At 42.6% G+C, this 20,726-nt stretch overlaps 1 protein-coding gene across 1 annotated transcript in view; it reads left to right on the top strand.

The window, feature by feature from the left end:
- LOC124545640 (trichoplein keratin filament-binding protein-like) overlaps positions 1–20,726 on the top strand; it is a 110,499-nt gene that overhangs the window by 10,954 nt on the left and 78,819 nt on the right. The window contains exon 2 of the mRNA XM_047124586.1: positions 65–307. Within this exon, the coding sequence (XP_046980542.1) occupies positions 65–307 (243 nt within the window). The remainder of the gene's footprint in view (positions 1–64; positions 308–20,726) is intronic.

The following is a 20,726-nucleotide window of genomic DNA, read 5'->3' as shown; positions in this document are numbered from 1 at the left end:
GGGGGTTAAGAACGCCCTCTTTATGCTACAGCAATAATTTTGGAGTGGCTCGCTCTGTTGTTAGGAAGAGCCTGTGTCTCCTGAGGGGAGCTTGGTGGAGGAGGCGGCAGAAGAGGAGGAGGCGGAGCCGGCGCCGGCGAACACGTGGGAGGCGCGGGTCAGGCAGCAGCGGCTGCTGCATCAGTTCGATGCAGTGCACGACGAGGCGCAGCGGCTGCGCGTCATGAACTTGCTGCTGCAGGCCAAGATGAGGCGCTACTTAAAGCGGCGCGCCAAGTCCATGGGCAGCACTTCGTCCTCATTTTCCGTAAGTCCAACTCGTCACCTCTTCCCACTACACTCCATTGAACAGCAGTGTCTCTCAAAACCTGACGACTCACTGCTATCCATTACACTCCTCGACAGAATTAGTTCACACCTGTTACCTCTGGGAGACTGAACTCTCAGTGCTAACCTCCACTCTCCACTGCATGGCAGAACCACATCAACTTCCTCTGTAAGACTGCCCCTCATTCCTACTAGGGTTACACCAAAAGTAAGGTTCCCAATGAGCTACAGCCTCGAGGGAAGGTGCTAGGCTAAATCCGACAACAGTGCCACGCGCAGTGGCTCCCCCACTCTCGAGCTCGCCCATCCGCCATAAGGTTCGTATGAGCAGTTGCCAGCGGGTTCGTGCGCATGCGCAGAGCTGAATTCGCGTATGAGCAGTGCCTTCCTCCCGCTTCTGGCTACTTGAAGCGTGGCTGTTTGCTGTATGAGCAGTAGCAGCAAGTAGCCAGAAGCTACCCGGAAAAATTTTTCTGGCGCGCCCAAGCTGCCAGATTCGCGCATGCGCAGAGCAAGCTGAGTTATAGGGGGGGGGGGGGGGGGTGGAGGGGTCCTTTCCACGTGACCTGCGTATACGTTTCGTGTCTTCGTTTACAGCTCCCACGTCAAATGAAATCAAAACAGGCTGTTAATTTATTTGAAACGAAGTGTTTCATTTCTTACTATCGACTACTTTCAACCTCGTTCAATTTAAAGTGCAAATTTTCATTTTCTGGGACGAATGATGTTATACCATAATAAAGGACAAACATGAGAATACAGCACTGAACTTCCAAGAAAATTGGTATCACGAAAACCACATGAAAAGCTGAATATCAGGTACTGCAGAGGGCATCTAGACATAGAAATGTGCAATTAGAGCGGAATGAAGCATTTTAGTATGGTTTATGAAATTCCAATGCTGTTGGAGTAGTCTCTGATGTCCTATTCCTTTTATGACACTGTAAGATCTCTTAATGCTATATACGTACGAACATATGTAAACATTGACTTGAAGCTGACTAAGTAGGCAAATTTGGTCAGTAGTTTTGAACTAAATATTTTGTTTCAAATATAATGACAGCTGTAGCAGAATCTTACAAATCTGCCTTTTGAGGAAATGTTTTTCGAACACAAGGCACTTGTCTAGTACTTCCTCTAGGCCTGAAGTTATTTCTTAATTTGTGTTTACGTCTTAAATTTACAGAATGCCATTCTATTTTAAATTTGAGACTGGCAGCATACCGTATATTATCGTTTTAACTCCCCACATGGATTCATATTTATTCATAGAGTAGAATATAAACTGTCAGTTATACAGTTTCTTTGCCTCACAGACAACAATGTTAATTTTTTCACATTCTGAAATAGTCATGAAATTTATTGTCCTTTATTCCGGTGTAAGCTACACAAGAAACTGTCTCATTTTTTTGCAAGAAATTTGTGTTCCATCCTACTAGCTTATTGTCGTGCTTTGTAGATGTAAACCTGTTGGAAATGCTACATAACAGTATTGAAGAGTGCGAATTAAAAAGAAACCTATTAGCAGAATTTTGTTGTACTTCGAGCTGTGGAGTCTACCTTTGAAATGATATTTTGCCAAGAACTGTTTCCTTCCAGAATGAGATTTTCACTCTGCAGCGGAGTGTGAGCTGATATGAAACTTCCTGGCAGATTAAAACTGTGTGCCCGATCGAGACTCGAACTCGGGACCTTTGCCTTTCGCGGGCAAGTGCTCTATCAACTGAGCTACCGAAGCACGACTCACGTCCGGTACTCACAGCTTTACTTCTGCCAGTACCTCGGCTCCTACCTTCCAAACTTTACAGAAGCTCTCCTGCGAACCTTGCAGAACTAGCACTCCTGAAAGAAAGGATATTGCGGAGACATGGCTTAGCCACAGCCTGTGGGATGTTTCCAGAATGAGATTTTCACTCTGCAGCGGAGTGTGCGCTGATATGAAACTTCCTGGCAGATTAAAACTGTGTGCCCGATCGAGACTCGAACTCGGGACCTTTGCCTTTCGCGGGCAAGTGCTCTACCAAATGAGCTACCGAAGCACGACTCACGTCCGGTACTCACAGCTTTACTTCTGCCAGTACCTCGTCTCCTACCTTCCAAACTTTACAGAAGCTCTCCTGCGAACCTTGCAGAACTAGCACTCCTGAAGTTTCATATCAGCGCACACTCCGCTGCAGAGTGAAAATCTCATTCTGGAAAAATCCCACAGGCTGTGGCTAAGCCATGTCTCCGCAATATCCTTTCTTTCAGGAGTGCTATTTCTGCAAGGTTCGCAGGAGAGCTTCTGTTAAGTTTGGAAGGTAGGAGACGAGGTACTGGCAGAAGTAAAGCTGTGAGTACCGGACGTGAGTCATGCTTCGGTAGCTCAGTTGGTAGAGCACTTGCCCGCGAAAGGCAAAGGTCCCGAGTTCGAGTCTCGATCGGGCACACAGTTTTAATCTGCCAGGAAGTTTCATATCAGCGCACACTCCGCTGCAGAGTGAAAATCTCATTCTGGAAACATCCCACAGGCTGTGGCTAAGCCATGTCTCCGCAATATCCTTTCTTTCAGGAGTGCTAGTTCTGCAAGGTTCGCAGGAGAGCTTCTGTAAGGTTTGGAAGGTAGGAGACGAGGTACTGGCAGAAGTAAAGCTGTGAGTACCGGACGTGAGTCGTGCTTCGGTAGCTCAGTTGGTAGAGCACTTGCCCGCAAAAGGCAAAGGTCCCAAGTTCGAGTCTCGATCGGGCACACAGTTTTAATCTGCCAGGAAGTTTCAACTGTTTCCTTATTTGCATCCTTTATCTGAGTAGTGGAGTTGCTAGTCTCCCATCGGGCGCCTCCCCAGGTGGCGGATAGGGGAATGCCCACCAGATATGGAGGGTACCGGGGAAATAAAGTACCCGGGGTGGACCAAAACTAGCAACTACTGCCTTGTAGTTTAGGTATTAAATTACCAAAGGCTAAAGGAAGAAAACCTTGAGCAAAAATTACCTGGTCCTCCAGGTTGGGGGTTAATGCGATGGGCCAACTCCCCATTCATTGGAAAAACCTCACTGGTTAAAAAGCCTATAAGATTACAGCAGGACGGATATAATAGGAGACGAAAAAGGCTAAGAAAACGGACTGTCTTAATTGGTGTATGGAATATACAAGGATTACAAAATAAAGTAGGAGAAGTGATTAAAGAAATGGAGGCTAGAAATCAAGATATTATTATACTCCCAGAAACTAAGAAAAAAGGACGAGGTATTGAACGAATAGGATCATATACACATTTCTATAGTGGTGTCCCAAAAAATCAAAGAGCAAAACGGGGGATATCGATATTGATGAAAAACAAATTCAAAAGAATGGTCACAAACTGGGAACCTATTGATGAAAATCTGATTAAAATTAATATTGATATTCATGGATACAAAAAAATGGTTCGGGCACAACCTACACAATTAGTATTCATAGATATAGAAAAAGCCTATGATAGTGTGCCTTTATCCAGTTTATGGAAAGCTTTAATATCAGTAGGAATAAATCCAAGAATAATTAAAGCAATTCAAAATTTATATAAAAATTCTATTTCAAAAATAAAAATTGGTAAATATCTATCACATGGATTCCAAGTCACAAAAGGATTACATCAAGGATGTAGCATCTCACCTACATTGTATAAAATATATACAGAAGTAACTTTACAGAATTGGAAGAAAAAATATCACGCTATGGGAATACCAATAAATGATAGAACAATATACTCGTTACAATTTGCAGATGACCAACTGATTATAGCCCAAGACTATGACAAATGATGGGAAACAGGAGATCAAGAATAAATTCTGAAAAGACGACAATCTCTTTATTGAATGGAATTCTCTGGGACAAACATATAACAACTGATAACAAAATAAGGATTTTTAAAACAATAGTTAGGAGCATTATTACATATGGTTCAGAAGTGTGGACAACAAAATGGCAACTGAAATCAAAATTATTAGCCACAGAAATGGATTTCTGGAGACGTTCAGCAAGAATATCAAGACGAGAAAGAATAAGAAATGAAGTAATCAGAGACAAGATGAAATGTAAAAATTCAATTATTGATTTCATCGAGCACAAACAACTTAAATGGTATGGACACATCAGACGAATGGAACAGGAAAGGCTACCAAAATGCATAATCGACTGGGTACCAATTGGAAGAAGAAAAAGGGGACGACCACCTGATACATGGATATAGGGAGTTCAGTCAGCAATGAGGAAGAACAACATTCCTGAATATTTATGGACAAATAGAGAAGAGTGGAGAACAATAATTAGTGACTTACTGTAATCTAGAATAGGTGCTGGAAAAATGTACTCACATTGTAAATCCAGAATAATAATAATATCTGAGTAGGATATGATAAATCAATTGCTCTAAGTACAACTCAGTATGTCCTCTCAACAACATGCCGCAGGGCTCCACATGTCACGTGATGCCCTACCACGCACGAAATTCCTCCAGAAATACGATGAAATGCGTATGAGCAGAGCAAGCACCAAGCACGGGCTGCCTACGTCATCGTAGCTGCGCATGCGCAGTACAGCCTGTTGTCTGGCGCTTTCTGGTAACTGCTCAAAAAAACCTATACGCTACGCGGTAAAGATGGGTAGTTCGCGAACGAACGGGTGCAAAGGAACGGTTCACCAAGATGAACGAAAGGACCGAGGAACAAATTTCAAGGAACGATCGGTTCATAGTTCGCTTCGGTCGCGGCGGCCTACTTATAGTTCCAGGGAATGAGGAACGATCGGTTCATAGTTCACTTCGGTTGCGGGGGTCTACTTATAGTTCCCGGGAACGAGGAACGATCGCTTCGTTTCAGCGGTTCTAGGCGCTGCAGTCTGGAACCGCGCGACCGCTACGGTCGCAGGTTCGAATCCTGCCTCGGACATGGATGTGTGTGATGTCCTTAGGTTAGTTAGGTTTAAGTAGTTCTACGTTCTAGGGGACTGATGACCTTAGAAGTTGAGTCCCATAGTGCTCAGAGCCATTTGAACCATTTTTGATCGGTTCATAGTTCGCTAGTTCACTTCGGTCGCGGCGGTCACTTCGGCAGTTCTCGTTCCAGCCTCGGTCGCGTGCTCGTCTCAGTCTCGGTCTCCCTCGGCCACACTCGTCGTTCTTCGCAAGACCACCTGTCTCAGTTCCACTGCCGACTACTCCTAGTTAGTTCAGTATCCAGTTCGTTTCGTTCACTGCGCTCGCCCATTTTACATGTGTTCCAAACTGTTCTTCCACTTGGGTTGGCTATTCAACGTCCACGACCGGTAATCAAAAAGTATTTTATAGTTACGTAAATTACATAAAAATCACGTTGTATGTAATAGGTACGTCTTTTCAGGTAACAAACGGGCATATCAGCTCACTTCATTATATCGATGAATAGCAAAAGACATACTTTTAACAAGGCAAGTTTCTTTTGTTATTCATATATTTTTTGGTTTCATCGACTTGATTTAGCAACCAACTTTCAATAATTTGCTTAATTTTTAGTGTAAGAAAATTCATATAAATCGATTTTCGTGTATCTTTCATATACAAAACATCACATTTAGGAAGGCTCTAATTATTTTTAAGTTTGGTTGGTTCAAATGGCTCTGAGCACTATGGGACTCAACTTCTGAGGTCATCAGTCCCCTAGAACTTAGAACTAGTTAAACCTAACTAACCTAAGGACATCACAAACATCCATGCCCGAGGCAGGATTCGAACCTGCGACCGTAGCGGTCTTGCGGTTCCAGACTGCAGCGCCTTTAACCGCACGGCCACTTCGGCCGGCTAAGTTTGGTTGTTTCTAATTTGCATTACCTGCTAGTTTGGTTTCTTTGGAAAAAAAAGTGGGTTGTGGGTCATTTTGGCTCAGTAGCAAAAGCGGTGCTTCTCCATTGGAAATGACATAGATTGCCATAAAATTGTATTTTCTTATTATCTCAAAAACATTTGTTCAGAAGGAGCTTTCAAACCAAAAACTTTACTACTGCTAACTTAATTATTATTATTATTGCTCCATTAACTTTAATAATGCAACATAAAAACCTAATTTTTACTAAGCCATTGACGCAAGTATGATGAGAAAACCACATTTTATTTTATACTTCCATTAAGTCTACTTCGCCTACGAACTCAGAGACAACGTGAAGTATATATAGGGTGTAAACGATTATTGTTTACAACGTAGCATAGCTATGTAGTGGAAGTCGAAACGAAGAATTTTATAGAAGACACTTGTGGTCTATTAAGTTGGGAAACAGCCACCAACAGGCTTACAAGACTACATGTGCTATAGCCCACGCGCGTCTCGTGAGATTTTCATGTTCTCTTTTCCAGCTCTCTACACATCGTCATCGATTGTTTCGCCATTGTTGCTTGCATTAGCTTGTTATTTCTTCACTGCCTAATTATTACATGTTTGTCTGTTTGTTATATCTGCTCGTAACGGGCAACACATCGTCCGTAACTGGCGAGCAGTCTGTACTCGGGGCCAACAGCCATTTCGAATCACAAATTATAAAAGTTAAGATATTGTTGGTACAACTATGTTTGCAGTTTTGTATCATACATTATAGAAATGGACATTAGGTTAACTACACATGCAGCCATCTAGAAGCCATTTTGGCTTATAAATTATAGTAACTAATATGAGATAGTCAAACATTTGACCTAAATAAATACTGGGTAATAGCACAAATGAACTACTGGGCTGCAGTTTGTTTATATAAAGATCAAAATTTATAGCCATTACGAAAACTTTCAAACGGCACATGTACGAAACTTCTTGATATGATCTACTTCTATGAAAAATTCCTATAGCCACAGGGTTTTTAGTAACTGTCTTTAATTTTGTTACCTGCTTCCAACTAAAGTGTATAGAGAGTGGATGATGTAACACCAATTTTATTTTAGCAAATAACTAAAATTTAATCATGTGACATTAAAAGCAATTTAAAACCTGGAACTGAAACCTTTGGTCGCCTTCAGAATTCCATGTTCTAGGCAATATTGAATCTTCCATCTCACTATGTCATGAACATTCTATGTGTCAATCTACATTAAATAATAGATAAACTGCTAAACGGATTTTTCTCAAATTTGATAAATATGATTCTCTACGCTCATGATAGACGTGTATGCTTCATCAAAATGTGTGTAGAATGTTGGTTTAAAGATCTGTCCATCCAAAACTTAAGCAGTCCAGGTTGGAAATTCTAAGTTTTCTGGTCCTAAATATTTCGAATCTCTACAGTTTTTTACATAGCTACAATGTGCAAGAAGGCATCAGCATCTCTCCATGACCATTAAAAATACGGAAACCTCTTCCCGCTTGACCAGAGAAAGAATATTGGACAAACGGTTGTTGTTCCGGTTCTTGATTACATAGTCATTACTCTAACGGTCTCTATCAGGAAAACTCACTTCACTTGGAACTGGCGGTGAACGCATATGTCAGACATATCTGTGACGTTCGACTCTTTTGCCATGTTTCACCATCTCAAGCACAACAAGCACAATTATGCTGGCTATGTGCAGACCAGTGCAGAGATTTCCATGCATGCTGTTATCTCTACCGTCTTATCGTCGTATGCAACCCCGCATTTCTCTCCTCGTCTGCTCAAGGCCGGAGAGGTACGAATCGAATCACCAATTGCACGCCATGTGAGTAAAATGTACGTGAACAACACAGCAGAGAAAATCGTTCTCAACAGAGCAAAATCTTTTCTGTCCATTCCACTATTCATTTCTTGGCAGTACTGGGATGGTGAATTTAGTATGACCTCCCTCCCTATTACAGAAAACTGAATAGCATCTTCAGCTTCAAAGGATAGTTAATGACAGATCTATCAAAACAATGATAAAGTCAGCCTTTGCTCTGCATGCGTCCCATACCACATTTCTGCTAAATAACTTTCTTCCACTCCAGATCTTTGCCATTTCCTAAGGCCCCTATCCAAGGGCATCCATACCAGAACAAGGGAGGGGGCGCACTCACCCCCCTTGCTTTCAGGGAAAGAAAGAAAATAGTATAGTCAGGCGTTTATCTTTCAAGAAAATGATTTAAAAGTAGGTATTAACGCAGGTTTTTAACGGGGTCGAAATTGGAACTTTTTTATGCCCACTTACAAGTCGCCATTCGTCTTTCAAAATATTAAAAATACTCCAACCCCCAAGTCTAGCCCACGCCCCACTCAACAAAGTGTAGTATGGGTGTCCTTGCCTTATTTGGCGCAATCTATCTAAATTTCTCTTCCTCCCAACTCATAGTGTCACAAAATATCACTTTTGTCAATCCATAAGCATATTTTGTATCTACTATTGTCGCTGTTATTATTATTATTATTGTTTAGTATCATTTGTCGCAATACTGTTGGTATTGATGCTATTAGCTCTTAGTATTGTTATTCACATTGTGATTCGATAAATTAAGTTTCATTTCTATTACCATTTACCATATTAGAATTAACATCATTTCCTTAAGTGTATGATATAAAAAATACTGCATGTGTAAAAAAACTGGTCCACTGTAAGAGAGGGGCTTCAGAGGCCCAAGTCTAATCAGTTTAAATAAAAAAATATAGATAACAAAAACTAATGAAATCAGATCTTTCAACCCTCTTCTGTAATTTCTCTTCATCTTTAACAGGGAAAAGTGCTTTCTTTTTTTCATTATGTTTATCTTTTGCACGCTAGCATAGTATACGTATATTTCTTGTGCAGATATCGTCAAGTCCATCACTATCGGTTGGAGGAGAGACAGAGCAACTCGCTGAATATCTTGAAAAGGAACTGCTCAAGGCCGGAGAGGTACGAATTACCCATTGCACACCATGTGAGTAAAATGTACGTTAAATGCCAACTGTGCCTGGTTTCTGCACAAGTTTTAGCTTCCTATTCTTTACCTCTGCTACCTTCAGAGTTTCGCAAAGTCTATCCCAGTCGACACTGTCTAAGGAGATAAAAAGTCCACTGTTAAGATCGGTTCAAGATTTATATCAGTGATCTAATTTATTTACTCGAGTGAGTAGCATACACATAGGATTCTATAAATTCACAATTTAAGATAAGGAAATTGAAGGAATTTATATGTATACAAACATAAAAGAAAATTGAAATCAGTCTTTTTCCCAGAAACGAGCAACTGACACAGCGCTTTCTTGTGCCATGAACACCTCTGCATCGATTTGAGAACCAGCACAGAATAAACAATGACCCGAATTTTCATTGTCTGCACTTCTCTACATCACATAGTGTTGGCCCTTGTAGGTATCCCCATTTCATTAGGTTGTCCTTAGATTTGCTTATGCCCGTTCGTAACCTGCTCAGCACTCTCCATGCGGTCCAGTCCAAGTTGTGAACTGTCGCGTCCCAGCACAGTTTTGTAGTGCAATAGGAACGTTGACGACAATCTGAGGGTTGTTGGGGTCTCCACCTTTGTTGTCGGAGATGAAAGGGAGAAAGCTCACCGAAACGGAACTTGGTGGTTATTGGTTGCAGTGGTAATGTTTTAGAATTAATGGCAGGATGGGTATGCTGAAGAGTTCAGTATTTATTTAAATAGTTCATTTATTATCTCTTTGACAACTTATAAAAGATGTGCCAGTTCCTAACTCCTTCTTTAATAAATGTCAGAATCAATTTATTCTTATCAACAGGCCACACGCCTAAGCTTACAAGAGACAATTACTATTCCGTAAATTGTTCTTGTTAATTACGAAACTGCAAATGTTATCTATTCTAGACAAAGACAGATCGTCTATGTTCAAAGCTATTGTCCAGAATAGATAATGATTACTTATCTTGCAGTTGATGTGTGTGTCACCAGATCTGATCACCGACTTCTCGCTGAGAATATTACTTCTGGATACTTCTGCTGCTGCTGCCTGGCATATATACTGTTCTAAGTCGCGGCTAACCTATAATATCTATTCGGTATATTTTCATTAGCTGGCTCCTTCGACGCGTAAACATTTTAATGTTCTATTTCTCTTATATATTTCCACTCGATGTTACTACTTACATATACTGGAAAGCTTCCTTTAGCGTCAGGGCTTGTGCCTCTTGGCGCAGTGTCAGATAGATCCATCACGTGTTTAATCCGTGATCCGACTTGCTACTTGATGTCCCTACTTTACGTAAAATATGGTAAACTTCTGTTGACGTCTCACTGCGGCTCAAATCGTGTCTTAATGTGCGTATATTGCTCTTAGGCGTCTTACCTCTCTTCCCTTCACAAATATCCTCCTCTATGGTTTCCCAATTCTTAAACTCTGATACTTCTAATTTCATGAAGTTACAACTGTTCTCCCTCCATCTGACGTGACAAGTATTGCTTATTAAATTTTTTCTTTTTTTTTCTTGGGACTGGACAGAACAGCTAGTGAGCATTCTACTGGCTTTACCCCTGCTTGCAGTAGACTTATTTTGGCTTACCTCAGTTTTCCTCTGGCTTTCTTGGCTGATGTATTTAGTGCAGCTGTTGACTGTAAAAAGCTCTTCCTAGTTTTCCGTCAACATCATGGCGAAGCATATCCATGCAGCGGGTGTAACTCATTTTCTTAGACTTCCTTTCTTTAGACATTTGCTTCTACTTCTCAAGTTATGTCAGCAGGGGAATTCTTGCCCTTCAGTATAGTTTACCAACAGGACTTGTTTTCAAACGTACATTATTTACCCTTGTAGTTTAATTAAGGACATCAACTTCTTTCGTGTGTCCGGCCATATACCACGCTGGAGAGGCATATTCATCAGGCCAGAGAGAGACTGCTATGGCAAAAGTACGTACCACCTGGCGTGGGCACTCCCATCACCAGCAACAAGCTTCCGGATGATGTAGTTTCGAGCTAACACCTCATATTTGGTATTAAGACAGTGGCGCCATTAATTGAGTGATCTCTCTACGGTAACTCTGTGGTATATGGGCGTAAAACAATGCTCAAGCTCGCCACCTTCCCAAACCAGTTTCACTTTTCATCCAGCCTGTCTGTTTCGTTGGTAGAAAGAGCAGACCTGAGTTTTATGTGGGTTTGGCTTCAGCTGGTCCTTGTCATAGTAATTAGAATTTGTTCCCAGAATTCTTGTCAGCACTAGTTTCTCTTCTTCAGAATCGCCTATCTGTATTGGCAAAGCAAAGTCGTCGGCAAATATGAAGCATTTGCTTGGGTTAGGTCTTGGCTGATCATTTGTGTGAACGTGAAAGAGCACAGGTCACAATACACTTCCTCGTGGAAGACCTTATCTTTGAATACTCCAACGGCTGTGCTTTCCTTAGAACACAAGAGAGACTCTTCGATTGTTCAGTAAGGTGGCAATTATTCTGGTGAAACCACAGTCCTGCGTCAGAGCGTAGATCTAGTGGAGAATTATGTGGTGTCACCACTCCAGTGATCTTCCCCCTTTCAAAAACATCCTCTGTGTGCTACGTTGGATTAGTTATTGTAGTAATCAGCAATTACATAAGGGGTGGTCAAAGAGTTCCATTCGAAGACCACACAATCCACAATCGGTTTGCCAATCTGGCAAAATCGTCATGAGCATTGCGGTAAACATACCACCGACGCACCAAGTTGAAGATATCCTCTTATTAAAACACTGTGTCCTGCACTGTGAAGAAATCCGTAGCTGGCAGCGACAGATCCTTGTCCGAAAGGAATCGTCGACCCTCCGATGAATTGGTGTTTTTCTATATGCTGCATCGTTGACAGAACCGACTGCGGACCTTTGGCGCAGAGCCGGGTGGAGGGTCTGAATCAGAGGCTCAAACGGTTTTGCGACCGTGTTGGCTGCAGATTCCTTCACTTGCGCCATAGGGTGGTGGGGTTTCGGGTTCCGCTGAATAGGTCAGGAGTTCACTACACTCAGCTGGCGGCTACACGGGTAGCGGAGGCTGTGTGGCGAGGACTGGGCGGTTTTTGAGGTTAGAAGGTCTCGGGAAAGTACGGGGTGGGCTGCAATCTCAAAGGGTGCATGGCGAATACAGGACGTGCTTGGATCAAGGAACAGTCGGAATTGTAGTTGTAAATTGTTGTAGTTGTGATGGGGAAGTCTCTGAACTTCAAGCGCTAATAGAAAGCACAGAAGCTGAAATCGTTATAGGTACAGAAAGCTGTCTGAAGTCTGAAATAAGTTCTGCGGAAATTTTTACGAAGTCTCAGACGGTGTTCAGGAAAGACAGATTGGTGGTGGAGTGTTTGTGTCTGTCAGTAGTGGTTTATCTTGTAGTGAAGTCGAAGTAGATACTCCGTGCGAATTGCAATGGGTGGAGGCTATACTTAACAGCCGAACTAAGTTAATAATTGGCTCCTTCTACCGACCCCCAGACTCCGATGATATAGTTGCCGAACAGTTCAGAGAAAATTTGAGTCTCGTAACAAATAAATACCCCACTCATAAGGTTATAGTTGGTGGGGACTTCAGCCTTCCCTCGATATGTTGGCAAAGATACTTGTTCAAAACCGGTGGTAGGCAGAAAACATCTTCCGAGATTGTCCTAAATGCTTTCTCCGAAAATTATTTCGAGCAGTTAGTCCACGAACCCACGCGAATTGTAAATGGTTGCGAAAACACACTTGACCTCTTAGCCACAAACAATAGAGAGCATCATGACTGATACAGGGATTAGTGATTACAAGGTCGTTGTAGCTAGGCTCAATACCGTTTCTTCCAAATCCACCAGAAACAAACGCAAAATAATTTTATTTAAAAAATCGCATAAAGTGTCACTAGAAGCCTTCCTAAGAGCAATCTCCATTCCTTCCGAACTAACTATGCAAATGTAGACGAGATGTGGCTCAAATTCAGAGATATAGTAGCAACAGCAATTGAGAGATTCATACCTCATAAATTGGTAAGAGATGGAACTGATCCCCCAAGGTACACAAAACAGGTCCGAACCCTGTTGCAGAGGCAACGGAAAAAGCATGCGAATTTCAGAAGAACGGGAAATCCCAAAGATTGGCTAAAATTTACAGACGTGCGAAATTTGGCACGGACTTCAATGCGAGATGCCTTTAATAGGTTCCACAACGAAACATAGTCTCGAAATTTGGTAGAAAATCCGAAGAAATTCTGGTAGTATGTAAAGTACACAAGCGGCAAGACGCAGTCAATACCTTCGCTGCGCAGTGCCGATGGTACTGTTACCGACGACTGTGCCGCTAAAGCGGAGTTACTGAACGCAGTTTTCCGAAATTCCTTCACCAGGGAAGACGAATGGAATATTCCAGAACTTGAAACACGAACAGCTGCTAGCATGAGTTTCTTAGAAGTAGATACCTTAGGGGTTGCGAAGCAACTCAAATCGCTTGATACGGGCAAGTCTTCAGGTCCAGATTGTATACCGATTAGGTTCCTTTCAGATTACGCTGATACAATAGCTCCCTACTTAGCAATCATATACAACCGCTCGCTCACCGATAGATCTGTGCCTACAGATTGGAAAATTGCGCAGGTCGCACCAGTGTTTAAGAAGGGTAGTAGGAGTAATCCATCGAACTACAGACCTATATCATTGACGTCGGTTTGCAGTAGGGTTTTGGAGCATATACTGTATTCAAACATTATGAATGACCTCGAAGGGAACGATCTATTGATACGTAACCAGCATAGTTTCAGAAAACATCGTTCTTGTGCAACGCAGCTAGCTCTTTATTCGCACGAAGTAATGGCCGCTATCGACAGGGTATCTCAAGTTGATTCCGTATTTCTAGATTTCCGGAAAGCTTTTGACACCGTTCCTCACAAGCGACTTCTAATCAAGCTGCGGGCCTATGGGGTATCATCTCAGTTGTGCGACAGGATTCGTGATTTCCTGTCAGGAAGGTCGCAGTTCGTAGTAATAGACGGCAAATCATCGAGTAAAATTGAAGTGATATCAGGTGTTCCCCAGGGAAGCGTCCTGGGACCTCTGCTGTTCCTGATCTATATAAATGACCTGGGTGACAGTCTGAGCAGTTCTCTTAGGTTGTTCGCAGATGATGCTGTAATATACCGTCTAGTAAGGTCATTCGAAGACCAGTATCAGTTGTAAAGCGATTTAGAAAAGATTGCTGTATGGTGTGGCAGGTGGCAGTTGACGCTAAATAACGAAAAGTGTGAGGTGATCCACATTAGTTCCAAAAGAAATCCGTATGAATTCGATTACTCGATAAATAGTATAATTCTCAAGGCTGTCAATTCAACTAAGTACCTGGGTGTTAAAATTACGAACAATTTCAGCTGGAAAGACCACAAGATAATATTGTGGGGAAGGCGAGCCAAAGGTTGCGTTTCATTGGCAGGACACTTAGAAGATGCAACAAGTCCACTAAAGAGACAGCTTACACTACACTCGTTCGTTCTCTGTTAGAATATTGCTGCGCGGTGTGGGATCCTTACCAGGTGGGATTGACGGAGGACATCGAAAGGGTGCAAAAAAGGGCAGCTCGTTTTGTATTATCACGTAATAGGGGAGAGAGTGTGGCAGATATGATACGCGAGTTGGGATGGAAGTGATTAAAGCAAAGACGTTTTTCGTTGCAGCGAGATCTATTTACGAAATTTCAGTCACCAACTTTCTCTTCCGAATGCGAACATATTTTGTTGGGCCCAACCTACATAGGTAGCAATGATCATCAAAATAAAATAAGTGAAATCACAGCTCGAACAGAAAGGTTCAGGTGTTCGTTTTTCCCGCGCGCTGTTCGGGAGTGGAATGGTAGAGAGATAGTATGATTGTGGTTCGATGAACCCTCTGCCAAGCATTTACATGTGAATTGCAGAGTAATGATGTAGATGTAGATGTAGACGTATCGGCAGCCAAGACAAGAACAACAGCAGTCATTTGGTAATAACGTCGCCATAGGTGATGCTCATTGAAAGTACGCGAATGCCACAATAATCCGTCGTCTACATGTCGATGCTTACACACCCGCATCGGGGTCGCGCTACGTTGCATGTACGCTGCAGCAACGTCCTCAAATGGAAATTTTTTGATCGTCTCTTATAATGGTCTGATAACTATGTGGACATGGACAAAGCCCAGAACTCTTAAGCACCACAATGGTCCTTCATTGTGATTACTATTCCATGGCTGCCTCTACGGCATAAGATGTTGATGCTACGGGAAAGGGGAAAAAGGACTGAAACCGTGCGGTAAAATTACTGGTCTGCTCCGAGTCGCTGAGTGCCCTACCAGCTATTCAGCACACGTTTCCAAGCACCTGAAAAATTTATAAACCTCCTGCAGTCCGCTGTTTACATCCAAATGCTACGCTACGACCTGGTTCACGTGGGACTTCAAAGGAAAGAGCTCGCAGATGCAGTATGAAAGGATATCCTTGCGTGCTGCGCTGTGGCATTCTCAACGTGCGCTTCCTTACATGCCACTGTTCCTGTGTCCATTCATTTAATGATATAATTTTTTATTCCATAGACCACAATGTATTAGTTTCTCTATATGCTGATTCTCCAGCTTGACTTGGATACCCGTCCAGTGCCGCTAGTTTACTCTTTCATTAAATCAAAGAAGCTTTTTTGTTGTTTTATTTCTATAACATACAATTTGTAACTTCTGAATGTGTTAAAACAGAAACCTTCTTAAACCTAAAGAATACTTATCTCAAGATACAGGGTGATTATAATCAAAGTTATACTTTGAAAACGCTGCTGTCCGCAGCTCGTGGTCGTGCGGTAGCGTTCTCGCTTCCCACGCCCGGGTTCCCGGGTTCGATTCCCGGCGGGGTCAGGGATTTTCTCTGCCTCGTGATGACTGGGTGTTGTGTGCTGTCCTTAGGTTAGTTAGATTTAAGTAGTTCTAAGTTCTAGGGGACTGATGACCATGGCCGTTAAGTCCCATAGTGCTCAGAGCCATTTGAACCAAAACGCCGTAGAAATAACACCATTGATCAGACTGAGATTGAAATTGCAACGGAATATTGTCGGAGAAGGGGGAAAACGTGTGACAGAGCAAAAAAATAGTGTGAAAATTGATCAATAGATGGCGTTCTATGTGTCAGAATATGTAAATGAAAACACCTGGCCGCGCGGGATTAGCCGAGCGGTCTTAGGCGCTGCAGTCATGGACTGTGCGGCTGGTCCCGACGGAGGTTCGAGTCCTCCCTCGGGCTTGGGTGTGTGTGTTTGTCCTTGGGCTAATTTAGGTTAAGTAGTGTGTAAGCTTAAGGACTGATGACCTTAGCAGTTAAGTCCCATAAGATTTCACACACATTTGAACTTTTTTTTTGAAAACATCTGTCATGCGCACGACCTATTGAAGTTGGTACACGCTTTTTCCTTCTTTCACGTCTGCGACGTTCGCCATGACTGTCTCAATGCAGGATCGCGCTCTGCTTGTAAAGCCGTGTTACAAAATGATGACTGTGCACTCGTTGTTCTGCAGAAGTTCCGGATATTGAAGGGTTTGAAAGAAGGTGTTGGTCCGATGACTGCTGTGGGTCTGGAAAAAATGATTCGGAAATTCGATAAGACCGGTTCTTTTGGTGTGCAACCTGGTACAGGGAGGAAACGAATTGATTCGACATCAGTGAAAGCAATGGCCACAGCATTGCAGGAGGAGACGAGTGGTGGTGTGCAAACGTATAGTGCACGAAGAATTGCCTGAACATTGGACATACCCGTGACCACAGTGGGTAAAATCCTACGAAACATCCTTCTTTGCTATCGATTCCAAATTACCCATGTGCACGAGTTCCTTCATGTTGACCTGCCAGCAAGAGAGACCTTTGCTTTAGAATTTCTTGCTCTCATGGAAGTGGACAATGATTGGCTGTGAAAGATTTTGTGGACAGCCGAAGCCCACTTCCATGTGACGAGATATGTCAATACACAGAATTGTCGAATATGGTCAACGGAAAATCCACACACAAATCAACCAGTGCCACTTCATCCTGAAAAGCTCACTGTGTGGTGCTTGTTTATGGCATGATTTATCACAGGGCCCTATTCTTTCGAAGAGACAGGTGCTTCCGGTCCTGTTCCCAGTACCGTCGCTGGTAAGCACTATGAGTGTCTTTTGCGCCACCACGTCATTCCAGCTCTCCGACAGTGTGGATGTGTGGATGGGATCACTTTTATGAGAGATGGCACACCTCCGCACGTTGCAAATCCAGTTAAGCACCTGCTGAAGAGCCATTTCGGACTGCTAGAATTACCAGCCGCCATTTCCCTAGAGCCTGGCCGTCCCGACCACCTGATCTTAATCCGTGTGACTTCTGGCTGTGGGGATATCTGAAAGACGTTGTGTTCAGTATTCCGATTGCAAACTTAGTCGCACTGAAGGCGCGCATTGCGCAACACATTCTGAACGTGACCCCAGATACACTTCGATCAGTTGTGGAACATGCGCTTTCTCGATTTCAACTTGTTGCAGAAAACGGTGGAGAGCATATTGAACATGATTTGCGCCAGTCACATGGAAATTAATCTACAGCTACATCTACATGGTTACTCTGCAATTCACACTTAAGTGCCTAGCAGAGCGTTCATCGAAGCATTTTCATACTACTTCTCTACCATTCCACTCTCCAATGGCGCGTGGGAAAAAGAAACACCTAAATTTTTCCGTTCGAGCTCTGATTTCTTTTATTTTATTATGATGATCATTTCTCCTTGCGTAGGTGGGTGTCGACAAAACATTTTCGCCTTCGGAAGAGAGAGTTGGTGATTGAAATTTCGTAAATAGATCTCGCCGCAAAGCAAACCGCCTTTGTTTCAGTGACTGCGAACCCAACTCGCGTATCATATCAGTGACACTACACGCTATTGCGCGATAACACGAAACGAGCTGCCCTTCTTTGCATTTTTTCGATGTCCTACGTCAATCCTACCTGGTAAAGATCCCATACCGCGCAGCAATATTCCAGCAGAGGACGGACAAGTGTAAAGGCTAGGCGCAAATTGAGACGCGTATAGCACGTGTGACGAGACACGACCCTACAGCGCGACACGCACGTGCCGCACGAGTCGCGCGGGTGCAGCGCATATTGCGACGCGTACACCATACTTCGCACGCGCCGACTGGCGACGCTCTGCGATGACAGAACCGAAGCGCGCGCAACCTGTTATCTTTCTCAAACGATTTTACAGAAACTATTCGCAGAAAACATGTTTTTTGCCTTACTTGTAGCGTTATATGTCAGCTTCGTGACGAAGTGCCCATCAACTCGCTAATGACCATTCTTATTGTGATGTACACATTTTAGTAAGACACTACGCAAAACTCAAAAGGTTTGCAACGAAAATTAGGGGTCGCTATGATTTTGCGTTTGGTGCGTATTACACCATATATTGCTTCGTATGAAATTTAGCTAACATGCTGAATTTTTGTTTAGATTTGGGAGGAGGTCTCTAGCTGCCTCCGATCTCGGGAAAGTGGATCCCATGTAGCGCGCTCACTTCCGATCTCACGCCCGCGAGAGTGAAATACTCGCAACATCTCTCATATCTCCTAAACCGCTCGAGACATCAAAACGAAAGTTTGGCGAATGACAGCACACAAGGAGGAGAGTGTTTAGTCAATTCTTAAACACACGGAACTTTCTTATCTACGGCGATATATCAGTACTTATACTTCCCTTTTTATTTATTTCACTCCAGTGACTAATTTTTTAAGAGTTATCGACAGCTAGCGAAACAAGAACTTCCTATTATGAAAATAAACATGAAATTTCTTCTTTTATGTTACTGCAAACCGACACTATGAGAATTTTCGTAAGCTATTGAGCTCTGTGATTGCCAATTACTTGTTTAATGAGGCACTCCGTTTCGGAATTCTGTCTCAATAGCTGCTGTGAGATGAGTTTGGCAAATTACACTGTAACAAAGGAAGTACAATTAAACCATTCACCAAGAGAAATGTTGCCGTTACTCACAAACGGTAATGCTTCTTCGAATGAGAAAAGATTGACAACTCACACAAAAATAGATTGCCAATTCCGTTGGAATTTTGGTAGAATCCACGTAACCCATCGTATTTTTAACACTGAGCGACTGGAATGGAAACTTACCAAAGGATTTTATTCCTTCTCTTGATATGAGCAGTATTAAAATAATGACGAGCGTTCCTTCAGGCGGAATGATAGGCACATGCCAGATACTGGTTACTCACCTACGGCTTGCCAAACTGACAATGTGTGATCGCGAATAAAATAGTTGTTATTGAGAAAAATAAACAACTGATCTGTCGCACAACACAATGGTCAGTCTACTGTCAGCAGCGGATGATAATGCGCGCGACAGGAATGCACAAGCTAGCCATTTGTGCCTTGTGAGTTGGACTTCGAAAAACATTGTCATGAAAGTAGATCTGCCTTTGTCAGCAGTACATTTCACCAAATTAAGTATATCTAAACATTTTTTACGATATTCCTACTTTCGTAATAATACCGACCATTTTCTTCAAAAAATGTTCAAATGTGTGTGAAATCTTATGGGACTTAACTGCTAAGGTCATCAGTCCCTAAGCTTACACACTACTTAACCTAAATTATCCTAAGGACAAACACACACACACACACACACACACACACACACACACACACCTATGCCCGACGGAGGACTCGAACCTACGCCGGGACCAGCTGCACAGTTCATTTTCTTCATTTGTGTAGCCTGTTGTATAATTAGTTTATTACTGCTGATAATGTGCATGCAACAATTGAAATTCTTTTTCTCATCACGGTGAACCAATTAAAACATTGTTATTTGTGACTGCTTTTCGACTGTTTCTAGCTTGCAGTGGAAATGTGATGTTCACATGCATGTAGTACAGTGTGTCGTATTACATTATTACATCCAAATCAGAGTAATCACAGTGAGACATCTATACTACAGATCTTGGACGCTTTTTACTAGGAACACAAAGGGATCACATCTGTGGAGATCATCCCTTTCTAAATTTTTATAACAGATCGCACAGATACGCCAGCATACTAGGCAGCGAGAAGATAACCTTGTTTTACTTTCCTACCTTGATTCTTAATCACATGATTTTATAATATTCCTTGCTTTCTTATTCACTACCCTCTGTCCCTTCTTGCGATCTGAAAACATCGCGGAGGCATGTGATACAATTCCAACGGCCAATGGTTCATCAGTTACTGAAGTATGCATTTTTCTTGACAGAAGAAAAACAAAACGAAACTATACAGATATAAATAACAGAAAAGTATAATGTACTAACGAAGAAAGCCGGAGCGTTTAAATGGCGAAAACGAAACACTACCCAAAGGCAATAAAATTTAGTACACAATAAGGCAAAATTTATCGTGTGCGCAATACTACCACTGCTCATATGCGCCGTTCCGATGTGAGCATATGGCTGGGCTACTTTTCCGCTCCCCGCCTCAAATTTCCCATGGTGCTAGGGAGGCACGCGCGACGCGCGGCGCGAGA

The sequence above is a fragment of the Schistocerca americana genome, chromosome 8 (genome assembly GCF_021461395.2).
Source record: "Schistocerca americana isolate TAMUIC-IGC-003095 chromosome 8, iqSchAmer2.1, whole genome shotgun sequence".
Classification (NCBI taxonomy): Eukaryota; Metazoa; Arthropoda; class Insecta; order Orthoptera; family Acrididae; genus Schistocerca; species Schistocerca americana.
Note: the sequence above shows the minus strand (reverse complement) of the source record. Positions and strands in the feature narration are given on the sequence as shown.